This window comes from Borostomias antarcticus (genome assembly GCF_949987555.1).
Source record: "Borostomias antarcticus genome assembly, chromosome: 12".
NCBI lineage: Eukaryota > Metazoa > Chordata > Actinopteri > Stomiiformes > Stomiidae > Borostomias > Borostomias antarcticus.
Genome location: NC_140245.1, coordinates 4,632,786 through 4,655,285, shown reverse-complemented (window position 1 = coordinate 4,655,285; position 22,500 = coordinate 4,632,786). Strand labels below are relative to the sequence as shown.

At 46.0% G+C, this 22,500-nt stretch overlaps 4 protein-coding genes across 4 annotated transcripts in view; 3 read left to right on the top strand and 1 right to left on the bottom strand.

Annotated features, from left to right (window-relative positions):
• LOC311316462 (calponin-3-like) overlaps window positions 1–8,424 on the bottom strand; it is a 14,544-nt gene extending 6,120 nt beyond the window's left edge. The window contains exon 1 of the mRNA XM_084447325.1: window positions 8,140–8,424. Coding sequence (XP_084303451.1) covers window positions 8,140–8,196 — 57 coding nt within the window. The 5' untranslated portion in view covers window positions 8,197–8,424. The remainder of the gene's footprint in view (window positions 1–8,139) is intronic.
• A 2,800-nt stretch (window positions 8,425–11,224) lies between these two features.
• On the top strand, window positions 11,225–16,370 carry LOC311316465 (TLC domain-containing protein 4-B-like). Its single transcript, XM_084447328.1, has 7 exons — window positions 11,225–11,343; window positions 12,275–12,440; window positions 12,543–12,632; window positions 12,731–12,789; window positions 12,918–13,012; window positions 14,890–14,963; window positions 15,298–16,370. The coding sequence occupies exons 2-7, from the start codon at window positions 12,286–12,288 to the stop codon at window positions 15,602–15,604; spliced, it is 780 nt and encodes a 259-aa protein (XP_084303454.1). The 5' UTR covers window positions 11,225–11,343; window positions 12,275–12,285; the 3' UTR covers window positions 15,605–16,370.
• Window positions 16,371–17,241: 871 nt separating this feature from the next.
• LOC311316463 (holocytochrome c-type synthase-like) lies at window positions 17,242–20,463 on the top strand. The gene is made up of 6 exons (XM_084447326.1): window positions 17,242–17,346; window positions 17,555–17,763; window positions 17,945–18,093; window positions 18,373–18,492; window positions 18,597–18,683; window positions 19,590–20,463. The coding sequence occupies exons 1-6, from the start codon at window positions 17,250–17,252 to the stop codon at window positions 19,783–19,785; spliced, it is 858 nt and encodes a 285-aa protein (XP_084303452.1). The 5' UTR covers window positions 17,242–17,249; the 3' UTR covers window positions 19,786–20,463.
• A 261-nt stretch (window positions 20,464–20,724) lies between these two features.
• Window positions 20,725–22,500, top strand: part of rwdd3 (RWD domain containing 3) — a 2,743-nt gene continuing 967 nt past the window's right edge. The window contains exons 1-3 of the mRNA XM_084447327.1: window positions 20,725–20,838; window positions 21,597–21,883; window positions 22,390–22,500. The exon at window positions 22,390–22,500 is cut by the window's right edge and continues 69 nt beyond it. Of these exons, the coding sequence (XP_084303453.1) occupies window positions 20,754–20,838; window positions 21,597–21,883; window positions 22,390–22,500 (483 nt within the window). The 5' untranslated portion in view covers window positions 20,725–20,753. The remainder of the gene's footprint in view (window positions 20,839–21,596; window positions 21,884–22,389) is intronic.

The window sequence follows — 22,500 nt, the reverse complement described above, 5'->3', positions numbered from 1 at the left end:
CGGCGCCCTCGGAGCCTGGAACTACAAAGGGACCAGGACTACAAAGACCAGCAGTCTTCACTCACTCCAGCGGGGTTTAAAGTCACTAACAAGGGAAAACTGATGTCATGTTCCGCAGGGCATTCATCTTTAACGTTGGGCCAGGGGCCAGGGGTGAGGGGTCAGGGGTCGGGGAGGAGGAGAGAAGGAGAGGAGAGGAGAGGAGAGGAGAGGAGAGGAGAGGAGAGGAGAGGAGAGGAGAGGAGAGGAGAGGAGAGGAGAGGAGAGGAGAGAAGGAGAGGAGAGAGGGCAGTGTTCAACTGTCTCTGTTCCAGTCTCTGCTCCTGTAGACAATAGCCTCTGTGTTCTAGAACCTGACAGAATGTGGAAACACGAGAGGAAATGTCAACTGGACATTCATTCATCTCTCCCTATCGGACAGAAAGACCCCCTCTTCTCTTCTCCGCCCCTCCCTCTTCTCCTCTCCCTCCTCCTCTCCTCCCTCCTCCTCCCCATTTCCTGATGAGTCAGGGGAGAATGGAGAGAACATCTGGACGACAAAAAAAAGAGAGCAAGAGAGAAAGTGTGAGAGAGAGCGGGGTATCGTTTGTGGGCCACTTCCTCAGGTGAACGCTAGAGCCATCTAGAGCACCAGGGTCAGCGTGGCCCAGCCGTGCGTCTGTGGGCGAGTTGAGAATTGTCTCCTGCCACAAGTATGACATCAGGACAGAGACACAAGTATGACCCAGACAGAGCTGGAAGCAGCGCTGAGAGCTAGAACAGCTGGTAAGATGATCATACCCCTCCCCCTGAGTGGGCTGGATGGAGCCACTAGTAGGATTCCCTACCAGCTACTCTGTATGATGTAGAATGATCAGAGCGACTGGTAGTAGGATACGGTATTGACTGTATGTGATCTAGGATTATTAGAGAGACTGGTAGTAGGATACAGTAGACTGTATATGATCTAGGATTATTATAGAGACTGGTAGTAGGATACAGTATTGACTGTATATGATCTAGGATTATTAGGGAGACTGGTAGTACTGTAGGATACAGTATTGACTGTATATGATCTAGGGTGATTAGAGTGACTGGTAGGATACAGTATTGACTGTATATGATCTAGGATTATTAGGGAGACTGGTAGTACGGTAGGATACAGTATTGACTGTATATGATCTAGGGTGATGAGTGACTGGTAGGATACAGTATTGACTGTATATGATCTAGGATTATTAGAGTGACTGGTAGGCTAGTTACTGTGTATGATCTATGTGATTAGAGTGACCGATAGGTTAGTTACTGTGTATGATCAAGGATGAATAGAGTGACTGGTAGGCTAGTTACTGTGCATGATCGAGGATGATTAGAGTGACCGATAGGGTAGTTACTGTGTATGATCGAGGATGATTAGAGTGACCGATAGGGTAGTTACTGTGCATGATCGAGGATGATTAGAGTGACCGATAGGGTAGTTACTGTGCATGATCGAGGATGATTAGAGTGACCGATAGGGTAGTTACTGTGCATGATCGAGGATGATTAGAGTGACCGATAGGATAGTTACTGTGCATGATCGAGGATGATTAGAGTGACCGATAGGGTAGTTACTGTGTATGATCGAGGATGATTAGAGTGACTGGTAGGCTAGTTACTGTGTATGACTTACAGTAGGGTGATTAGAGTGACTGATAGGGTAGTTACTATATATGATCTAGGATGATCATAGTGACTGATAGGGTAGTTACTATATATGATCTAGGATGATCATAGTGACTGATAGGGTAGTTACTATAAATGATCTAGGATGATCATAGTGACTGATAGGGTAGTTACTATATATGATCTAGGATGATCATAGTGACTGATAGGGTAGTTACTATATATGATCTAGGATGATCATAGTGACTGATAGGGTAGTTACTATATATGATCTAGGATGATCATAGTGACTGATAGGGTAGTTACTATATATGATCTAGGATGATCATAGTGACTGATAGGGTAGTTACTGTGTGTATGATCTAGGGCAGGACTGTCAGACTCATATTAGGCAGTGGGCCAGATTTGTTCAAATGAAACCTTATGGAGGCCGATTACTTTGTTGTTATTGCTAAAAATCAACTTGAACTCAACACATGGATTACGGCTACTTGTGGATTTATTACTTGAAATCATTCAAGAAGGCCGACCGATCAGTAAAAAATTGCATGTTGGCACCAACAATAACACACAATGTACAATTACATAAAGCAGGAGATGGAACTGCAACAAATAGAAGTTGAACATAAAGCATTTTCCTATCCATGCAAATAGCCTACATTTCATTATTTCATTTCAAACCTTTATACTCGTAAAGCGCTGAGGTTTCCCTCATTTACAGTGTTGACGAGTTCGAAGAAGAGAGAAGTGCAACAAAATGAATGAAGTGCTATAGAAAGCCTGTTTCCTAATACAAATAACAATAATTCGGCTACATATTGTGTTTGAATATCTGTTATTAATTATACATTTGAAAGAATGCTTGTTGTGGCCAGTGGTGTAATGGGGATTGTTTTAGTGGGGGAACGCTATTTTAATGTAATCACAAATAATGCTGTGCGTATGGAAGGAGAAGATGCTGAGGGACAGACTGAGACTGAGGCCACACTCTCAGTGATCTTATACCAGGCTTGATGAAGCATAAACTTAGCTAACCTTAAGCGCCAGCTGAGCTATCTTGAGCGACATTCAAATCCATTGATTCTGGGTTTGATTAAAAAAATGCATGCTTTGGAGAGTGAACCCAGCATCGATAACATTATCACATACTTTTTGAAGACACCTTGATTGATCCAGGACAAAACGTTCTTGATAATCCATTAACTTTACATCCACAGTAGCTAGCTAGCTCTGTTAGCGTTGTTAGGCTAGCTTCCAGAACTACATTCAGGGCTGGCTCTAGACCTTTGGAGGCCTTAGGCAGAATTTTCTGTGGAGGCCCCCTTTTGAAATAAACCCTACCCAACTTCAAGCAATAAAGACTGAGGGGCCATCATTCCATCGTCATGTAACGTCAAGGCCATCACATCACAAGGCCATCATCAGCAGCAACTGTATCCAATGAGAATGTTAACACACCACTATAGAGTAGACCAGCCCCTGACTGGCTTCAGTGTTACATTATCCTGTGTTTGATACTGATGCTAAGTGCTACATGAGGCAGAGAAACAGTCAGTTTTTCACTCTCACTTTCACGCGGATCATACACAGTAACCACCCCCCCAGTCACTCTGATCATCCTCCATCAGTGATGTCAGAGATGTGCCGCATATGGCCCACCAGGAGGTTTCATCTGGCCCCTGTGGTGTTTTGGGAAAGGGGGGGGGGGGCAAAATTGATGTTTGTTATGATTAACTACTGTATGTGTAATAGGCAAAGTAAAAGGTTTCTATGAATGATCATGTGAAAATAGTCCCCACAAAATAGACTACAGAGCTGAGGTGACCTGATAGTTAGCTAGCTACAGTAGTTACTGTAGCCTTAATGTTGATAAAACAAAAACTAGTTTACACAGACCATAGCTTTCTTGACAGTTTGGGATATGTGTTAGTAAAAAATAAAAAATAAAAAGTGTTATTATATCCACATAATTTTATGTGAGCTTCTATGTAAATTGTGCAGTTCTTGGGAGTATGAGTGCAGCCAGGACCGGTGTCTTCTATAGGCGGAGCAGGCAAATGCCTCGGGCCTCAAGCCTCGCAAGACCTTTTTGGTTTTAAACTATATAATGCTGCTGCCTGTCTCCTAAACGCAGGGGTTCACATTAGGGACGCACCAATATGAACATTTTGTCCGACACCAATAACAGATATTAACATTGTTGTTATGGCCGATAACCGATATTTACCTATGTCGATATGTTCTGTATAAAAACAAGTCTCTATGATAATCAAATGTTATACATACTGACAAACACATGGAAACGATCTCTATTTCCAAAACATTTGGTTAAGCCGATAGATTTACCACACTTTTTCCTCACAAAAACAACACACACAACAGCAGCTAAACAAAAATAATTATCGCCTGTTCACATCGGCATGGTTTTGCACATCGGACCAATACCGATATATAAAAAATTTACTAACATCGGCCGATACCGATATGATTGCTGACATATTGTGCATTGATAGTTCAAATCCCACCACTCTCCCTCCTCTCTGTGACTCTTCTGCCTCATCTCTCTCTCCGTCTCGTTTCTGCTCCCGGTACGGAGCTAGAGGAGCAGCGAGCTGAGGAGACTCCTGTAACCCTGGACTGACCGCTGACCCCCCTGACCCTGACTGTAAGTGACCGCAGAGAGGAAGAGACCTTGGCGGGGAGGGGGAGGGGGGGTGAGAGGCTCTCTCCTGCCTTCCTTCCTGTCTGTGCGTGACCAACGACAGCCTGATGCAGCTGGAAGTGACACACAGGAAAAGCTGTGGAAGTTTCTACAGGAAGTCTCAGGGAAATTACTTCCTGTTCTCGTTGAGGTGTCAGCGCAGGGTTGAGAACGGTCACCATGACCACCTGGGCCAATACCCCTGGAAATCTAGACACTTGCTTGGAGTGAGTGGGTGGTGTATATTTTGACTACAGGGTGAGTTTAATTAATCCACCTGGGTCACGCTGGGAGGCTCTGTCCAGTCAGCACAACAACACAGACAGGAGGAAACACCATCATCCTCCCTGACAGTAACATGTTGCTATTACTAGAGATAATTACAGCGCACACACACACACACACACCAACGCACGCACATATACACACACTGTGTGCACACCACACACACCAACGCACGCGCACACACGCATACATACACCATGTGTGTACACCCCCCCCCCACACACACACACTCGCATACACACAAATTCTACACACACACACACACACACACACACACACACACACACACACACACACACACACACACACACACACACACACACACACACACACACACACAGAGTCTGAAACAATGCATGTCAACCTCTTTCTCTCTAGGGTGACAGTAATCTATCTGTCACACACACACACACACCAACGCACGCACATATACAAACACTTTGTGCACACCACACACACACACCAACGCACGCGCACACACGCATACATACACCATGTGTACACCCCCCCCCCCCACACACACACACACACACTCACATGCACACAAATTCTACACACACACACACACACACACACACACACACATACACAGAGTCTGAAACAATGCATGTCAACCTCTTTCTCTCTAGGGTAACAGTAATCTATCTGTCATGCAAACCAGATCCGCTGATAGGGTTCTGGTTGCCGGCAGTTACTGTATATGCAAATACCTCCAACCTGAAATGTTCCAGAATAACTTCCTCAAACTAGAGATGACTGGATCAACAGACTGTGTGTGTGTGTGTGTGTGTGTATTTTTGTTTGTGCACGTGGGCGCGCGCGCGTGTGTGTATGTTTTGATTGAATCAACTAACCCACTAATCGACATTCCTATTGTTCTGTGAAGGTAGAGTAGAACCTTCAGACACACCCACCTAAACACACACAAACACACACACAGGTTTATTTTCAGTGCTGAGTTTGAAGGAACAGCAGAGTCAGAGTGAAGCAGATGTTAATCTGTTTATCAGGTCCGCACAGAAGAGGCAGCAGGAGATAATCACCATGAACATAGAGATAACAAGGTCACCCCTCTCTCTCTTTCTCCCCATCTCTCTATCCCTCTCTCACCGTCTCTATACCTCTGTCTGTCTCTCTCCTATACACACCCTCTTACCTCTGTCCCTCTATCTCTATCTCTGTCTCTACAGTATATGCTTCTCCCTCTCACACACACACCTCTCTCTCTTCTCTTCATCACACCTCTCTCTCACACACACACACACCCTCTTCTCTCTCCATCCCCTCTCAGTTCAATTCAATGGGCTTTATTGGCAAGAAAGAACAATGTTCATATTGCCAAACATAAGGTCTATGTATGAGGTGTATGAGGACTCTACTTCACATTCCCCTCCCTCTCTCTATCTCTCTCTCCCATACTTATTTTCTCTCTCTATCTCTCTCTCTCTCAGCACACATATTCCCACTAACAGAGCAGCGGTGTGCAGCTGGCCAGGGCGTAGATGTGTGACAACCAACCATGGGGTCGATTCCCTTCCGACTCACTGACTCCAGGAAATGAATCATTGACTGAGTTGATAAGGAGGGCTGACCATGACCACCTCCCACCCATACCCCGCCCCCTCCCCCCCCCCCCCCCACACACACACACACCCGCGACCCCATCCCAACCCAGATCGGCAACCAGACAGACCGTAATGATCAGCTGATCACCCCCCTGGAAAACATCTGTGTGCGTGTAACATTTATTACTATGACAACTGTAACTAAGAAGAATGTGTGGAGAAGAGGAGGGGCAGACCACAGCTTTGCTCAACAGAGGATCAACAGGTTTACAGCCCAGCAGCCCAGCTTTCCTGATCAATATCAATACAGGCTTCATTATCATATGACTCAGATCATTAAATTGCAAATTTATTTCTGATCTTTTTTTTTTTTTGCACTTTCCCCCAATTCTTTGTTTTTTGAGTTATTGTCCGAAATCCATTTTTATGTCTGGATTGATTCCATCTGTGTTTTCCCACATTGTGTGAATCATATGTCCTTAGAGATATACATGTACAGGGTTCACAAGACATGAGGCTTCTGTGGTTCTGGTACAGAGCTAGAACGCTGGAAGGTTCTAACACTAGAACACAGAACCCCTCCTCCTCTGACTCGCCGTTTTCCACCAGGCTGTCACAGAGCTCTCCAGAGCTGGCATCTGTCTCTCCTTCTCTTTCTCTCTGTCTGCCCCCCCCCTCTCTCACTCCCTCTGCTTCTTTCTCTCTGCCTCTCTCTCTCTGCTTCTTTCTCTCTGTATCTCTCTCTCTCGCAGGGGCTTCTGTCTCTCTCTCTCTCTCTCTCTGTCCCTTTCCTTCTCACAGACCTCCTGGCAGACATCATGGAAAATGTCTCCCCTTTCTCCTCTCTCTCCTTGTCTGTGTCTCTCTCCCTCTTTCTCTCTCTCCTGTGTGCCCTCATTCTTACCCTCACTCCATCTCTCCCTCTCTCTCTCTCCCTCTCTTTGTCCATCTCTCCCTCTCTCTCTCTCTTCCTCTCTCTCTCACTCTCAGCAGACAGGCTGGGAATGACACATGTCTCTTAACTCCATTTTAAAAAGGAAGTGAAGGAAAACAACTTGAAGATAGAGAATGACTGAAGACTAGAAAGTGGTGTTTGTGTGTGTTTAAGCAGAAGTGTTTGATGAGGAGGCAGACTGACAGCCATGAACTTCCATCTGGGAGGCTTTCTATAAAACGCTCTAGGTGACGCCCCCTACACATGTCACCCCCCCCCCCCCCAACACACACACACACACACACACACACACACACACACACACACACACACACACACACACACACACACACACACACACACACACGGGGCTCCTCACCCGCCAGTCCAAGGCCCCGCCCTCTGTGTGTGGTAACAATGACTCGGCCATGCTGTGATTCATCGCGTTTTCATATCTCTCTCTCTCTCTCTCTCTCTCTCTCTGATACCCAGTTATCTCGTATCAAAGTACTATTTCATCCCGGTCACAATTACAATCATTACTGCGTTAGTAACCTAGTCTGTTGCGGCAAACAAACATCATGTTTCATGGGGAAATGTTAAGGGATGGGGAACTAGATAATCTTACCCCGGAGAATCCCTGCACCAAAAAAGTTTCGGTGTGCCTATTGAGACGGTGTTTGGGACTGTTTATTTTGGTGTAGTTGTTGCTCCAATGAGCCCTGTTAACAGACAGCAAATCCGAACAATCAGGTATTCAACACCCACACAAAGACCCCTCAGAGTTCGAGCATAGAGCATCGTATTTGACGGGACGTGGCACCAAGCCAGATATGCACACCACAGTTCGCCGCAGACAGAAAACACACCCGGGTGCGAAAAGGGGGACAGTGACGTATTATGCCAGATGCAATCATTTTGCGCTGTTGACTGTTTTGTTAAGGTAGGTAAGTAGAACGGAAAACATCTACGGTGACTTCTCATCGTCTCGCTGAAGCAAGCGGTCTTACCTTGCTCCTCAACTCCGCAGTGAGCCCGTAGACTGGTCCCTTGTTGAACTGGGTCATTTTCCTGCGATCGCAACCGTGAAACAATCAGCCGAGTATGCAACAAAAGTTGCGTTTTCCCCCTCTCTTCCGTTACAAAGTTGCAAGTTTGTAAAGAGCAAAGAAGCGGTGAGAAAAAGACGGTCTGATTGCCCCGGGCTGAATTTTCAGCTTCTTCGTTGCGCTACGTGCAGAGAGGGGGTCAGATGATCCGTGTTTATTGCACAGAAAGTTCTGGGGCGCTGTTGCTCCTCGATCTTTTCGACCTACATAAAAAAAATCAACTCGACTGAAGAGCAAGAGGCGGATTCACCAATCAGAAGGCCAGATGGCTTGCAGTGAAGCGTCATTGAATCAAGGTAACCGTAAAACTGCAGCACACGGTCGTGATGGGGAGAAAGTGAATGCTAGCATACTACACAGGAAGAAAACACCCCAACTAAACCCATATGTATCTATATCACGTGGTTACGTGGACATCATAAAGCAAGTCAAGTCTCTTGTCATTTCAGTACTGAAGAGAATGAACTTGCATGAAGACACTGAACGTGCATATTTATTCCACAGATCCAGTGATATCACACACACGCGCACACACACACACACACACACACACACACACACACACACACACACACACACACACACACACACACACAGATAAAGAGAGCGCTCTGTTGGGCTATTGGGGCTATTTTCAGGATGAACAGGATTTCTGGCAGTTTCCATTGTGGACCTCCTTCCTGTTTATGGTGGCCATGGCCCCCTGAAGGCTCAGCTCGCTGTGTGTGTGTGTGTGTGTGTGTGTGTGTGTGTGTGTGTAAGTGTGTGTGCGTGCGTCGCAGGGTGGTCTGTATCCACCAGGACAGTACTGCTCTCTCTCTGGAGTTATTCAAAGTCTGATTTATTTGCCACATATATATTACACAGGTATAATGTGCAGTGAAATGTCATCCTCATCTCTCTTCACCTGATTAAATATCACACACACACACACACACACACACACGCACTCAAGATGCATACTGTAGGTGTTAGTGTTAACTTGAGCAGGTGACAGATACCAAGCCATGAACCACACACACACACACAAACACACACACACACACACACACACACACACACACACACACACCATGACTGTATTCTGTCAGTCAGTGAGTTCTCTGTCATCAGTGAGTTCTCATTTTCCTCTGTAAGGGATTGAACCCTGGTCCCCAACTTGCCAATCACAGACATCTAGCATTAGACCATGACGCCTGCAGTCAGGTCTCCCTAGAGAGCATGGTTCCCAACCACCTCTGCTACATTCAGGATTTGGTCCCTGTGAGGGTAAATCTACAGCATGTCTTCTGGCCCTGCAGGGCCTTTGTGGGAGTTGGAGTATTTATCTCAAGATCGCAATATGCCCTTTTATGGTCATCGCATCATTCACATTCCTGGGAATACCAATTTTGTCTCTCACAACACACACAGACAACAGACAAGCACACACACACTAACACACAAGTAAACACACTAACACACAGCTACACACGCTAACACAAACAAACATACACACATATATACATGTTTGCATGCCACACACAGACACGACACACACTTGCACACACACTTGCACACATACACACACGTACACTCTCTCTACCTCTCTTGACTCCCAAGCTATGGCCTTGGAGTCACACATGATTTACTATAAAACAAACAGAGATCCAAAGATATGATACAGAGGCTCCGGCTCACACACACACACACACACGCACGCAAACACACGCGCGCGCACGCACACACACACACACACACACATAAGCACTTTTATAGAAGGCCTACACCACGCAGTATGTGTGGTCTTATGTGCCATCAGCAAGTGGGCTACACTCGGAGATAATCGCGTTGAGTGTGTTTACACAGTGATACTGAGACAAAGACCGCCATCTAGTGGTAAAAAAAAGCAGCGTATAGCATGTCCCTGAATGGCGAGTTGGTCACTCTTCTATGGTGATACAATACAGTGTCAAACCCTTATGTCAAAAAATAAATGAAGTAAATGATGTCTTTAAGACATGTATCTACACCCGATGTGTTTTTCTTCAGCCCAATTGAATGCACGCTAATTCTCAAGTAGCTTAAACCTAGCTTTACAGCAGTGGTAGGCTAGTTTAGAAGTGGGTGGCCGGCTGTGTGTCCATGGATAAAGAAGAATGTATAGGCCTATATATAGGGCTTGGGAAAATGTAGTCCCAGACACGACCATCTTGTTTCGACACAGGTGTAGACCTATCCATTCTCTGATTGCATAGGATTCTATGCAGTAGAGCCAATCAGACAAATAGATACACCTGTGTAGAAACAAGATGGTCGTGTCTGGGACTACATTTTCCCAAGCCCTATATATATATATAGAGAGAGAGAGCAGACATGAAAAGGTCGTAGTACCTCCCCCCATCATGATAAAATCAATTATTCCTTTCCTTCACAACGCCCGGGACCCATGGAAACTGAGGCGATCTCATCTACAGCTCCTACCTTTTATGTTCAGTGAAATTAAGTCATGTTTAGACCGATATTAGACGGTGCGTGATTTAGCCTATCCGGTTTAGGTGGTTATGGTTATTATGGTCGTGTAGTTGGTTCAGTGAATTACAATGTAGGCTACCTAAGTTGACGTTTGCGTCATCATCTGGTAGGCTAAAGGCAACACTCAACGGTGATGTTTTCGTGGAAGAGCTCTATATTTAGCCTGAGATTGTAAACAAGCGAATTAAGGCAGCAGATTTTTTTGTTTGTTTGTCACATTCACTGTTGCTAGAACAATATCGGAATATTAAGATATGCGCTAGGCTTCACGGTTTCATGCGGAAACCGTTCAACATAAATCACAGCCGCTTTGTAAACACCTCCGAGTTTAGAAACCGCGGTTGTATTTTTATCCGGTGTGGTGCTCCCCTTGAAACGCTCTTGTCACGTTTACCGGTTTCTTCAACCCGCGAGAACGGAAAGGTTATCCGGGCCGCGCAGTAGGTTATTATGGTTACGGCGAGCTCGTGTGTTGTGCGTTCCCGGTTGAGAGCGTGAAAGTCCAATTTGCCACTGTGCTATTGAGGAGAGACTGGACAGGACTTGAAAGGGGTGGGGGCTGGAAGGGAAGGACGGCCTATATTCGACACAGTAAGTCACTACAATACACTGCCCATCTTTTTTTTATTTTTTATAATTGTGTGTCGGACCCAGCATTAGCACTGTACCTCCCACCTAAGCACTTATTATATTATATTGCACTGTACTTTAGATTGTGATTCTTGCACTTTGCCTTCAGCACTAGATTATGCTCTTAGTCACTTGTTTTAGAAAGAAGATGCACTTGTGAGTTCTGGCAAGTAGTAGTACATTGGCTCTTCCTACTTCCTCTTCCTTAAATGCAATTATTGTTAGTCGCTTTGGATAAAAGCGTCTGCTAAATGACTAATGTAATGTAATGTACTGTGTGTGTGTGCGCGCGCGCGTGCGTGTGTGTGTGACTATTTGTTGTGTGGGTGGGTGTGCGCGCGTGTTTGTGTGGGTTATGTGGGTGTGTGGGTGGACATACCAGCCTGTTAGTAGCATGGTGGTACTGGTATATTTACATTCTTATACATTACAATGTCACCGGCAAACACACACACACAGACACACAGACCCAGTGTGGAGTAATAAGTGGAGCAATAACCACACAGAGGAGTTGGCTTCAGTTCATCCCTCCAGGATCAGCAGACCTATCATACAAACACTAACTCCTGTCTGAGTCACAAGACAGGTAGTCTTTCAATATTCTCTCTCTCTCTCTCTCTCTCTCTCTCTCTCTCTCTCTCTCTCTCTCACACTCTCTGTGCTGCATGGTATTGTGGCAGTAAATGTGTTTATTCATACCCATGAGTAAGTCAGAGTCCATTCTGCCAGCACAGGGTAGCAGTTGTCCTCTGGTCTGGGATGAATGGGACAGACTCAGGCTGCTTCATTGTGTATTCAGGGCAGTGGGAGAGGTTTGCAGTTCCTATGTTGTCATGTGTTACCTGTACTGTGAGAACAGCAAGAGTAAATGTTACTTCATTTTCTCGTCCAGAGTGATTGGCTATGGAGCCCTTCACTCAGCTGGTCCTGGCCATCTCTTTAGCCAGTCTGCTGTGTTTCCAGTGGTTGTTTCACAGTGCCAGTCCCTGGCTGTGTGCCAGGCTGTGCCCACACTATGCCAGCCTCAGACCCGCACACGTTGTCGAGTGGAACTCCAGGTAACTAACCGCCTTCACACGCATGCACGCGCACACACACACACACACACACACAGGCTACAGTACATTTTCGTGTGTGTGTGTTGTTCGCTTTCCTTCTAGAACGGTGTCTACACTCCATGCCCTGATTGTGGGCTTCTTCTGTCTCTACATTCTGCTGTTTGATGATGCTATCAATGCAGACCCTGTCTGGTGAGGCTCTTATTATTATGGTCTGGATCAGATCATGGTCTGATATCCTGTTCATATCCATGTGTGTTGACTCTATTGTGTTATCACTTCTCCCACAGGGGAGATCCTACGCTAGTGAAGATCAACGTCGCCATTACAGCAGGCTACCTCGTATCAGGTCTGTCTGTCTATCAAACCAATTCATTTTGTAGCTAGTTAGGTTGGTAACCAACCAGGCTGGTACACAGGTTGGTGAAGTTTAGTGCCACCATGTTTCTGAGGGCCCCACTGTGTCTTGTGTTCCAGATATGCTGCTTCTCTGTTACTATTGGAGGGCTATAGGAGACGTGTATTTCGTAGTTCACCACTTGGCGGCGCTGTTTGCTTACTACTATGTACTGGTGAGTTCCCTACTGTCCTCTCGCAGACGTGCAGACATGGAGGAGGAGGTGGAGGGGGATGTTGGAAAGCCTAGGACCTGTTCCATTCTTGCCCCTAGACCCTATTGTCTCATTTCACATTCGCTCTGTTCCAATCTAAACCCTAGACCAGGAGTTATCAAGTAAAGTTCTAAGAGGTCCATTTTGACAGTGGCCTCAAGCCAGGGTCCGGTGGTGATGCGTGCGTTTTTTACGCCCTCAACACAGATTTGTTTCCTTGCATATTCCTATCAAATTATTGTATAGCAGCAAGTATGTTACTGTGAAATATGCATGGAAGTTAAAATATTGTTCACTTCAGTTGTATGGTCCCCAACTTACTTTAAAATCAAATGAAGTAGGCTATTTCAACCATATTTCAACCTGTTTATTGACACTTCACATTTAGGATGGATTTCACATTTAGGAGGGATTATAAATAAAAAATTGGCTACTATAAACTTGAGTAAAATTAGGTCTGCATTTAAAAACAAGGTAGATTTTGAAATATATGAGAGAAACAGGTTTAGAGCTACCTGCGGTGAGAATGAATAATATAGGCTACAACTCGGTCCATTCTTGATAGAACGCCCATTCTTGATGGAACGCCCTATTTTCAACATCTATTTTTCTTATTTTAGAGCACGGCATGTATAAGCTCAGGCTGACGTTACTTCTGTCTTGTAGTATCTCACTTCCCTCTTCGTTCGTCGTTACGTTTCTCTGGTCATGCAGTGTCCAACTCCAACTAATGTTAGCAAGGAATCGTTCTGATTACATTAACGTTAACGATAGCTAGTCTGTCACGTGTAGACTGGTTGACGTCAGGCAATAAACACGCAGATTCGATTGACTAGCGACGCATGAGATGGTAAACAACGTAATATAACGTAATATACTACAAAGGCTGTGCAGGCTCAAACTAGTTGCCTACGCTCCGTCAAAAGGGAGAAATTCTCATTGATTTATCGGGTTATAGACGTGGTCCGGATTGGATGGCTTCTGGTTCCGGATCCGGACCGCGGTCCGCCTGTTGGTGATGGCTGCCCTAGACCCTATTCTGGACTTCTGAGGCCAGGTCTGAGTTGTGTGGGCAGCTGGTAGCCGTCACCATATGGTGCACACCAATCCAACCCCCTCAGATCTCCAGTAGTAGATGGAGAGTAGGGGGTATTAGTTCGTATGGAGCACTTACTAGACAGTCCTAAAGATGCAGCCCCAAAAAACGCTTCATCCAGTTTTTGAAGCCAGGTTTTTTTTTAATGATGGACCACCTGAGTCCCTTGTCTCAAACACATGGCTGCTTAAAGTCCACCCCCACGCCTTTGTTCATTGGCTGAGGGGGTCCATCTCTTTTCCAATCCTGTCTGCCGATTCTGCTGTGGAATGAGCACATTTTGTATGTTGCCTTGTAATGGTATGGACTTACCAGTATCTAGAGGTACCAGCACGCACTGCCCCCCCTCCCCCCACACACACACCCACACACCCACTGATCACCCTGCTCGTACAAACTCCTACACTGACTATACATTATACCCTGTACCCCCCCAGTCACGCATTATCCTGAACGTCATCTGCATTACTACTCACTCTCTACTATGGTTGATTAACCATCACTATGACATCTCCTTATAAGGTGACAGTGATGATCAAACCCAACTGTAAACTCGCCATTGGTAAGTCTATGGGATCTATCAAGTTCAAACCCTAACTAGTCTTCTGATTAATCCTGGCACGTTTAGAGAGACACAAGGAACCTAAAGTCTTCTCCTTGTTTTGTTGGGGCGACTTCCTGTGTTGCTGAGGTGGCTTCCTGTGCTGTTACGGGTGGTGTTTTTTTGTTGTTTGTGCTCCAGGATGAGGGTATGCTGCCGTACTTCGCCAACTTCCGTCTGCTAGCAGAGTTCTCCACACCCTGTGTTAACCAGCGGTAGGTGGCAGCAGGGACTAGCACCCACACACACTGTTCACACACATATACTGTACACACACACACACACACACAACCACACACACAAACATGCTTGCATACTGTACACACACACACACACACACACACACACACACACACACACACACACACACAAACAGTACACAGACACACACAGTACTGTATAAACTGTGTACACGCACACACACACACACACACACACACACAGTACACAGACACACACAGTACTGTATACACACACACACACACACATAGACCTATAGTAAACCACTTGTGTGTAGACCAAGTCCCACCATCCTCCTCTCCTTCCAAGCTGGTTCTTTAAGGTGCTCGGCTACGCCAAAGTCTCAACCCCAAATATGGTCAACGGCTTCGCCATGACCACGGCCTTCTTCCTGGTGCGCGTGGCGGTGATGCCATTCTACTACAGCCGGATGTGGGCTGTAATTGGCTCGGAGGCGTACTACCGCGTGGCGCCGGGCGGACGGGCGGCCTGGATTGGCTGCAGCCTCTGCCTGGATGTTATGAACCTGTTGTGGATGAACAAGATCGCCAGCGGATGCCTCAGGGTCCTACGCTCCACTGGATTACAGCCCGTGGAGAACGGCAAGGCAGACTGAGGGAGGAAAGGAGAGACTGACGGAGGAGTGGAGAGGGAGAGAAGAGAGGAGCTCCTTGCTTGCAGGTCCTGGACTTAGCCACGTGAGATCATCCTGATCTCGCGAGCTCACATTGTTTCACACCGCAGATGAATTTGGACTTCCCTCTATCTAGAACGATTATTCTTTGATTATGTTTTGACTGCTGTTCCTCCCCTCAGTAGAACGTAGCACCTGATTGGTTCCCGGCGTGGAAATGAAATACATGCCACTGGCAAAACGGCTTCCTGAAGCAACGAGTAGTAGCCTAACGTTAATGTTTGTAGAATAAACCCAGCCGTAAATGCAGTATTGCAGAAATAGACTCAATAATAACAATTAAACATACTAACTCCTTCAGCTGATTTGCTGAAGGAGTTAGTATGTCAAGGCAAGTACTCCCACCCACAATAATTGTTTGAGATAGAGGGAAGTCCAGACTGCGGACTCACTGTGGAGTGAAACTGAATGTGAGCTTGCGAGATCAGGATGATCTCACAAGGCCACTGTTTACTTGTGTGTGACTTTGTGTGTGTTTGTGTGTCCCTCATGTCTATTCCCTGAAGTGACCTTACAGCAGCTGTGCACTAAGAGTAATTCTTGATTGGTTACCTACAAAAGTGCTCTTACATATGGTTACTCTGTTCTCAGACAGACAGCTACAAACACTTTGAGACAACAGAACTTGAAAAAGATTAGGAGACGAGGGAGGAACCAAAAATCTGTGAATCTTTCTTTATAGGATGAACCTGCTCATTTTATCAAAAGGTTTTTTGAAGTGTGAACATGATGTCTACAAAAAGTGATGCTTTAATATTTATTAAAAAATAAAATGTTTATTAAAGCTGAATAATTTTAAATAAATATTTGTGGCGGTATTGTATTCTACTCGTTGGAGCAATGGCATTTAGAAAATCCACAGATGGAGGATTCACCTAAGGCCATCCAGAGCACATGGGCATTTACTTTTTCCTCGATTTGGTTTCCCCATCCCGCCGTTGCCCTTGGTAGGCGGGTATCGTTGCTTGTACTGAGTAATAAAACATGGTAAAGCACCGCCTGTCAGGGTAAAGCAAATCGAGAGGCCCCAAAGTTACGCATATTCCGCAATGCATTCTGGGTAAAGTGTTTCCCGACGTAACGACATTGGAGTCTTATTTCTACAGCTGAGTTTTTAGGTTTTTTTTTTGCCTCCATGCCGCTGTGCTGACCCGCAGACTGGTATCTACTAGGGTGAGGTGCTCTGCGTCCTACTTTATACCTTATATCTGAAAGGGGCGCTTAGTTCATTACAATCAGCGGTGTTCTTTATAACTGAAGCTTATCTGTGATCGAAATGACAAGCTAGGAAAGGAACATTAGCTGGCTAGCTAGTTAGCTTCCACGGGTGTCCTTGGTCCATCCTCCTCAGTAGCTACAGCTCGAGGGATGAGAGAAACTGACATGTAATCGATAGCATTACTAGCTACATATAATAGAAAAGGTTCATGTATGTGCCTGTGTGTAGCTAGCTAACGTTGGCTAGTACTACATTCCTTTGTCGCCCTAACTAGCTAGCTACAGTATCTATAACTTAATGGCTAACTCTGTGTTCACTGTACCGACGCGGCCAGGCGCTATGGATGTCATGCCCGCTCCCACGGTGAAGGCTGAGGGTCTCATGATGCCCCAGCACGGAGTGGCACCACCCCAGGGGTGCCCTATGCACCAGGAGCCCAAACGCAGTAGGTACCCCGTCTTCCTCCTCTTCACTCTCTTCCCCTCTCACCTTTGTGCTTTCTCCCTCCTCCTCTCCCTCTCCTTACCTCTTCCTTCTCACCCTCTCCCTTACTTCCACTCCTCTCCTCCCCCTTCCCCTCTATCCTAATTCCTAAACAGTTTGAGATGTAGTTTGCAGTGTTGACCTGTCGACCCATCACCTGCCCCTCCCAGGTGCTCCTCCATCAGGGTGCCCCATGCACCAGGCCCCGGCCTCCTCCCCTGCCCCGGTCCAGGACCAGACACCCCTGGCCCCCCCAGCAGCCACAGTCGACCCTGTAGCTCCAGCTCACCAGGAGCGGGCCTATGAGTTTGTGGAGTGCCCCATGAAGGCTGCCCACAGAGACCAGTTTGGGGTGTCAGACATCGACCCCTCCAACATGGTAAACCAGGCAGTTGGATCCCAACATATTCATTATTATTCATTAACATTGTTTGCTAATAACCATATTTTACCAGAAAGTGTTTATTTGGCATGAGTGTAGCTTCACTTTTGTAAGTATAAAGGACTTTTACTGGAAAGGAGTATCTGCGAAATGCTTAAACTCTGTCACCTCCCCACAGATGCCTCCACCCAATCAGCAGCCAGCATCGGGCCAGCCCTTCTCCCTGTCGGTAAAGAGGGAGGAGTCTCAGATCCCGAGGGCTAGATCGGGGCAGAACTGGGTCTACCCCTCTGAGCAGATGTTCTGGAACGCCATGCTCAGGAAGGGGTGAGTCGACCAATCACAAGACGGAGACGGGAGGATGGTTATGGGATTGGGACCAATCACACACCAGAATAAGAGAAAGTAGAGAATAGTCTTAGTGAGAGAGCCCTGGAGATAGAAGCGTAAGAGATGCCTCCTGATTATCCTGCCTCTCTTCTACAGGGCTGCACATAGACAAGCGTCTACATAGACAAGTGTTGATCACAATGAAAGGGATTTTTTCAACTGGTCCAGATGATTCAACCCATATTAAACCTGTGCTGCTCTCCTCCGGTCCACCAGATGGCGCTGGAGGGATGAGGACCTGGGACAGCAGGACATGACCAACATCATCAAGATCCACAACCAGAACAATGAGCAGGCCTGGCAAGAGATCCTCAAGTGGGAGGGACTCCACAAGAAGTCAGCACCTCCACCTCTAAACCCATCACTGACCCCTGACCCATCTCTCATAACCTGTTCTGTCTCAGTTTTCTGACCGAGTGCCACTGTGTTGTTGTTCTCAGAGAATGCCCCTGTGGCCCATCCCTGGTCCGCTTCGGGGGCAAGGCCAAGGAGTTCACCCCCCGGGCGCGCGTCCGACACTGGATGGGGTGAGTTTGGTGGAGGGATGGAGGACCTAGTTGCTCCAAAAACAGAGGATGGAGGGCTTAGGTGTTGATGGGGCCAGGCTTGGACCAGATGGGACCAGGCTTCTGGAATTAGGAGGTAATACAGATTAAAACCATGTCGCACCTCAGTCTCTCTCCTGCTGTTTTAGTATGGATGGATGGATATAGAGAGATAGAGAGATAGAAAAAAAGAACTTTATTTATCCCCAAAGGGTCAGATGGGGTAAGGGCTGATTAGGGGTTGATATGGGACTAGGATGACTTAATAGGTTATAGGGGTTGATATGGGACTAGGATGACATTATAGGGGTTGATATGGGACTAGGATGACTTCATAGGTTATAGGGGTTGATATGGGACTAGGATGACATCATGGGTTGATATGGGACTAGGATGACATCATGGGTTATAGGGGTTGATATGGGACTAGGATGATGTCATAGGTTATAGGGGTTGATATGGGACTAGGATGACTTCCTAGGTTATAGGGGTTGATATGGGACTAGGATGATGTCATAGGTTATAGGGGTTGATATGGGACTAGGATGACTTCATAGGTTATAGGGGTTGATATGGGACTAGGGTGACGTTATAGGGGTTGATATGGGATTAGGATGACTTCATAGGTTGTATGAGTTGATATGGGGCTAGGATGACTTCATAGGTTAAAGGGGTTGATATGGGACTAGGATGATGTCATAGGTTATAGGGGTTGATATGGGACTAGGATGATGTCATAGGTTATAGGGGTTGATATGGGACTAGGATGACGTCATAGGTTATAGGGGTTGATATGGGACTAGGATGACTTCATAGGTTATAGGGGTTGATATGGGACTAGGATGACCTTATAGGTCAAGCCACAGCTGACCTGCATATCTCCTGCAGGTACGGTTTGCCGTTCGACCGCCACGACTGGATCGTGGACCGCTGCGGGACGGAGGTGCGCTACGTGATCGACTACTACGACGGAGGGGAGCTGAACCAGCAGAACAACACGGTTCTGGACGTCCGGCCCGCCTTCGACTCTCTCAGCGCTGTTTGGGACCGCATGAGGGTGGCCTGGTGGAGGTGGAACCACTGACCCTTGCAGAACCCTCTCCAGAACCCCCTGCAGAACCCTCTGGACATGTAGCACATACAAATCAACTCAGTCAGACCAGGAGTACTGATCTAGGACCAGTCATGTTAGATCAGAGACCACATGAAGGTGGGAAGGATTATTTTAGAGAATAAAAGTAATCCTAAAGAATTCAAATGGGGCTGTAGTTTGGCGTCATGCCTACAAATGAGACACATTTGATTTGAGTCCACAGCCAATCGCCATGCTGATATATCTGAACGGCTTGTCCAAGTCCTGTAGCTCTCAAAATTCTGCTTCTGTATCATTTATAAAATGGCACTGTGTGCTGTTATTGATTTTAGGATGTTATTTAAAGATGTAGGGTTGGTTGTGCTAGTGGAGAATTGTCTTCTCCGTGAACAAAACTACAAAATGAACGTTCCACATCCAAGACGGGGATGCTTTCAGATGTCACTTGAATTCTTATGCAAGGTGACTGGCAGTGCTGTATGTCTTCCATTTTTGGTTGACAAGTGTTTAGTTGAAAGTGATTGTCATTTTCCATTAGTACAAAGTGAAGCAGTCTCCAGGTACGAAGCACTAGTCAGAAAACATTTCATCTTGGGTTTTGTACAGTTCTGTTAATTTGTGGAAGTCCTAGTTGATCGTTCCTAGTGGTCTGTGTGTTGCTATGATACTTCTGCTGCCAATAAAAATATTTATTTTCTTGCTTAAGTGCCTTGCTATTTTGTAATTTTTTTACAACATTTACTTACATTGGGTTTGTCTCTATTATATACAATACGATAATTATGCCAATAAAGGCTTGTAAAGAATGAGAGGTAGGTACTGTGTTCTAGCGGAACTTAAGTTTGGAACTTGGAGCACACCGGACATGTAAACATGGGCGGAATCTTTATCTTTAGTATTTTGACCTTTTTTAAGCGTTATGTGGTTAATTCGTAACATTAGCAACCAGTTTAAAGTTAATGTCTGAGGCGGCTCTGGACGAAATCTCCGTGCTGTCCGCGATATACTGCGTCAAGGACGAGTTCAAAGTGTTGGAGGAATCAGGTAACGTTTAGGTTACTCATCGAGGATCAGCTGATTAACGTTACTGTTTTCTGAGGGTTATAGATTTGGCCTTATATTAGTGAAGTTACAAAACCGTATGCATTCACTGGTAGGAGCATAACGTTATAGCCGTGATCTCTACACACACCAATAAGGCACTTTATGAAGGGCATCAGGTTGCTACTGTAACAGCCCGTGTACCTGCCTCGATAACATGGCTGTAGTCTTCCATTCATAAGGTTTTCATAGTAGCAAAAACACATTACATTGAAATGCATTTTTATGTCACCTGTGCCATCATTTGTTATATTCAAGAATAAAGACAATAATTCATTTTTTATTGTGACTCATATGAATTACCCATCATGTGATATGCTTTTAAATGTTGGTAGCCTACCTTTATTACCTGAATAACACGGATGAGGCGCAAAAATAGGGACAAAAGGTTTAGATAGTTTATGCCGCCCATTATTCTTGTTGCAAACACTAACACAATTGCGCATGATTTAAAACTTTGCAACACATATTTCTGGGTCAAAAGAAGGGTAAGAGTTGAGTGATTGAATATTATATTTATACATATTTATCCCTTCACTTAGGACACCAAATGTACACGTCTCATCTTTGACCCAGATACATGCAGCTGTAACTGAACCTGTAGTTGGAACCCTCTGCTTAGGAACGGGCTAATATTGAGTGGAGCATATCTGCTGCACCTGTCCCTAACATCATTATCATCTATGCTTCTAATGTTACAGCTGAAAGAGGCGTGGTCTTCCGTATCCAGGTAGCAGATGAAGCGACCAATGAGAGAGTGTGTTTGAGCCTGGTGTTCCGCCTCCCTCCCACCTACCCGGTCTGTCCTCCGGACGTGTCCGTTTCATCCGACCAGCTGACCAGGAGGCAGTGCCAGCTGCTCCGGCAGAGCCTGCTGGACCGGGCGGCAGAGCTAGCTCCAGAACCCATGGTCCATGAGCTGGTGCTGCTGCTGCAGCAGAACCTGGCTGGGCTCAGGCTGGAGGGAGACGGAGGTGTGGAACAGCAGGTAGAGGCTACATGGATAACATGGCTCTTCTCTGTCCTGGCCCCGTAGTGGTGGAATGAACTGCCCACTGATGTCAGGACAGCAGAGTCGCTGCCCATCTTTCGTCGCAGGCTCAAAACTAATCTCTTCAAGAAGTACTACAACAATCCTCCCGCCTAAGCACTTATTGTATTTTATTGTATTATATTCTATTGCACTGTACTTTAGATTGCTATTCTTGCATTTTGCCTTCAGCACTAGATTATGCTCTTAGTCACTTGTTTTAGAGAGAAGATGCACTTGTGAGTTCTGGCAAGTAGTAGTACATTGGCTCTTCCTACGTTAAATGCAATTATTGTTAGTCGCTTTGGATAAAAGCGTCTGCTAAATGACCGTAATGTAATGTAATAACACACACATTTTGACTGTGGAGAGATGTATAGATGTATAGAGATGTGCGTTTCCCTATGACTGATGACAATCCTGTCGTGTGTGTGTTTGTGTGTGTGTGTGTGTGTGTGTGCCAGCCTGCAGTGGAGGAGGGTGAGGACAGCTGGACAGCCCTGCTGCTGATAGACCACATGCGGAGCAGAAGCAGGTATGTGAAGATGATAGAGAGATGGACCTCAGAGCTGCAG

Bases quoted from the DNA above. Each gene is read 5' to 3' on its own strand.
- LOC311316465 (XM_084447328.1), top strand. From the start codon at position 12,286: ATGGAGCCCTTCACTCAGCTGGTCCTGGCCATCTCTTTAGCCAGTCTG. The intron at 13,013-14,889 runs GTGAGTTCCCTA...TTTGTGCTCCAG, and splicing joins TTGCTTACTACTATGTACTG to GATGAGGGTATGCTGCCGTA. The intron at 14,964-15,297 runs GTAGGTGGCAGC...TCTCCTTCCAAG, and splicing joins ACACCCTGTGTTAACCAGCG to CTGGTTCTTTAAGGTGCTCG.
- LOC311316463 (XM_084447326.1), top strand. From the start codon at position 17,250: ATGCCCGCTCCCACGGTGAAGGCTGAGGGTCTCATGATGCCCCAGCAC. The intron at 17,764-17,944 runs GTAAACCAGGCA...ACCTCCCCACAG, and splicing joins ACATCGACCCCTCCAACATG to ATGCCTCCACCCAATCAGCA. The intron at 18,684-19,589 runs GTGAGTTTGGTG...TATCTCCTGCAG, and splicing joins CGCGTCCGACACTGGATGGG to GTACGGTTTGCCGTTCGACC.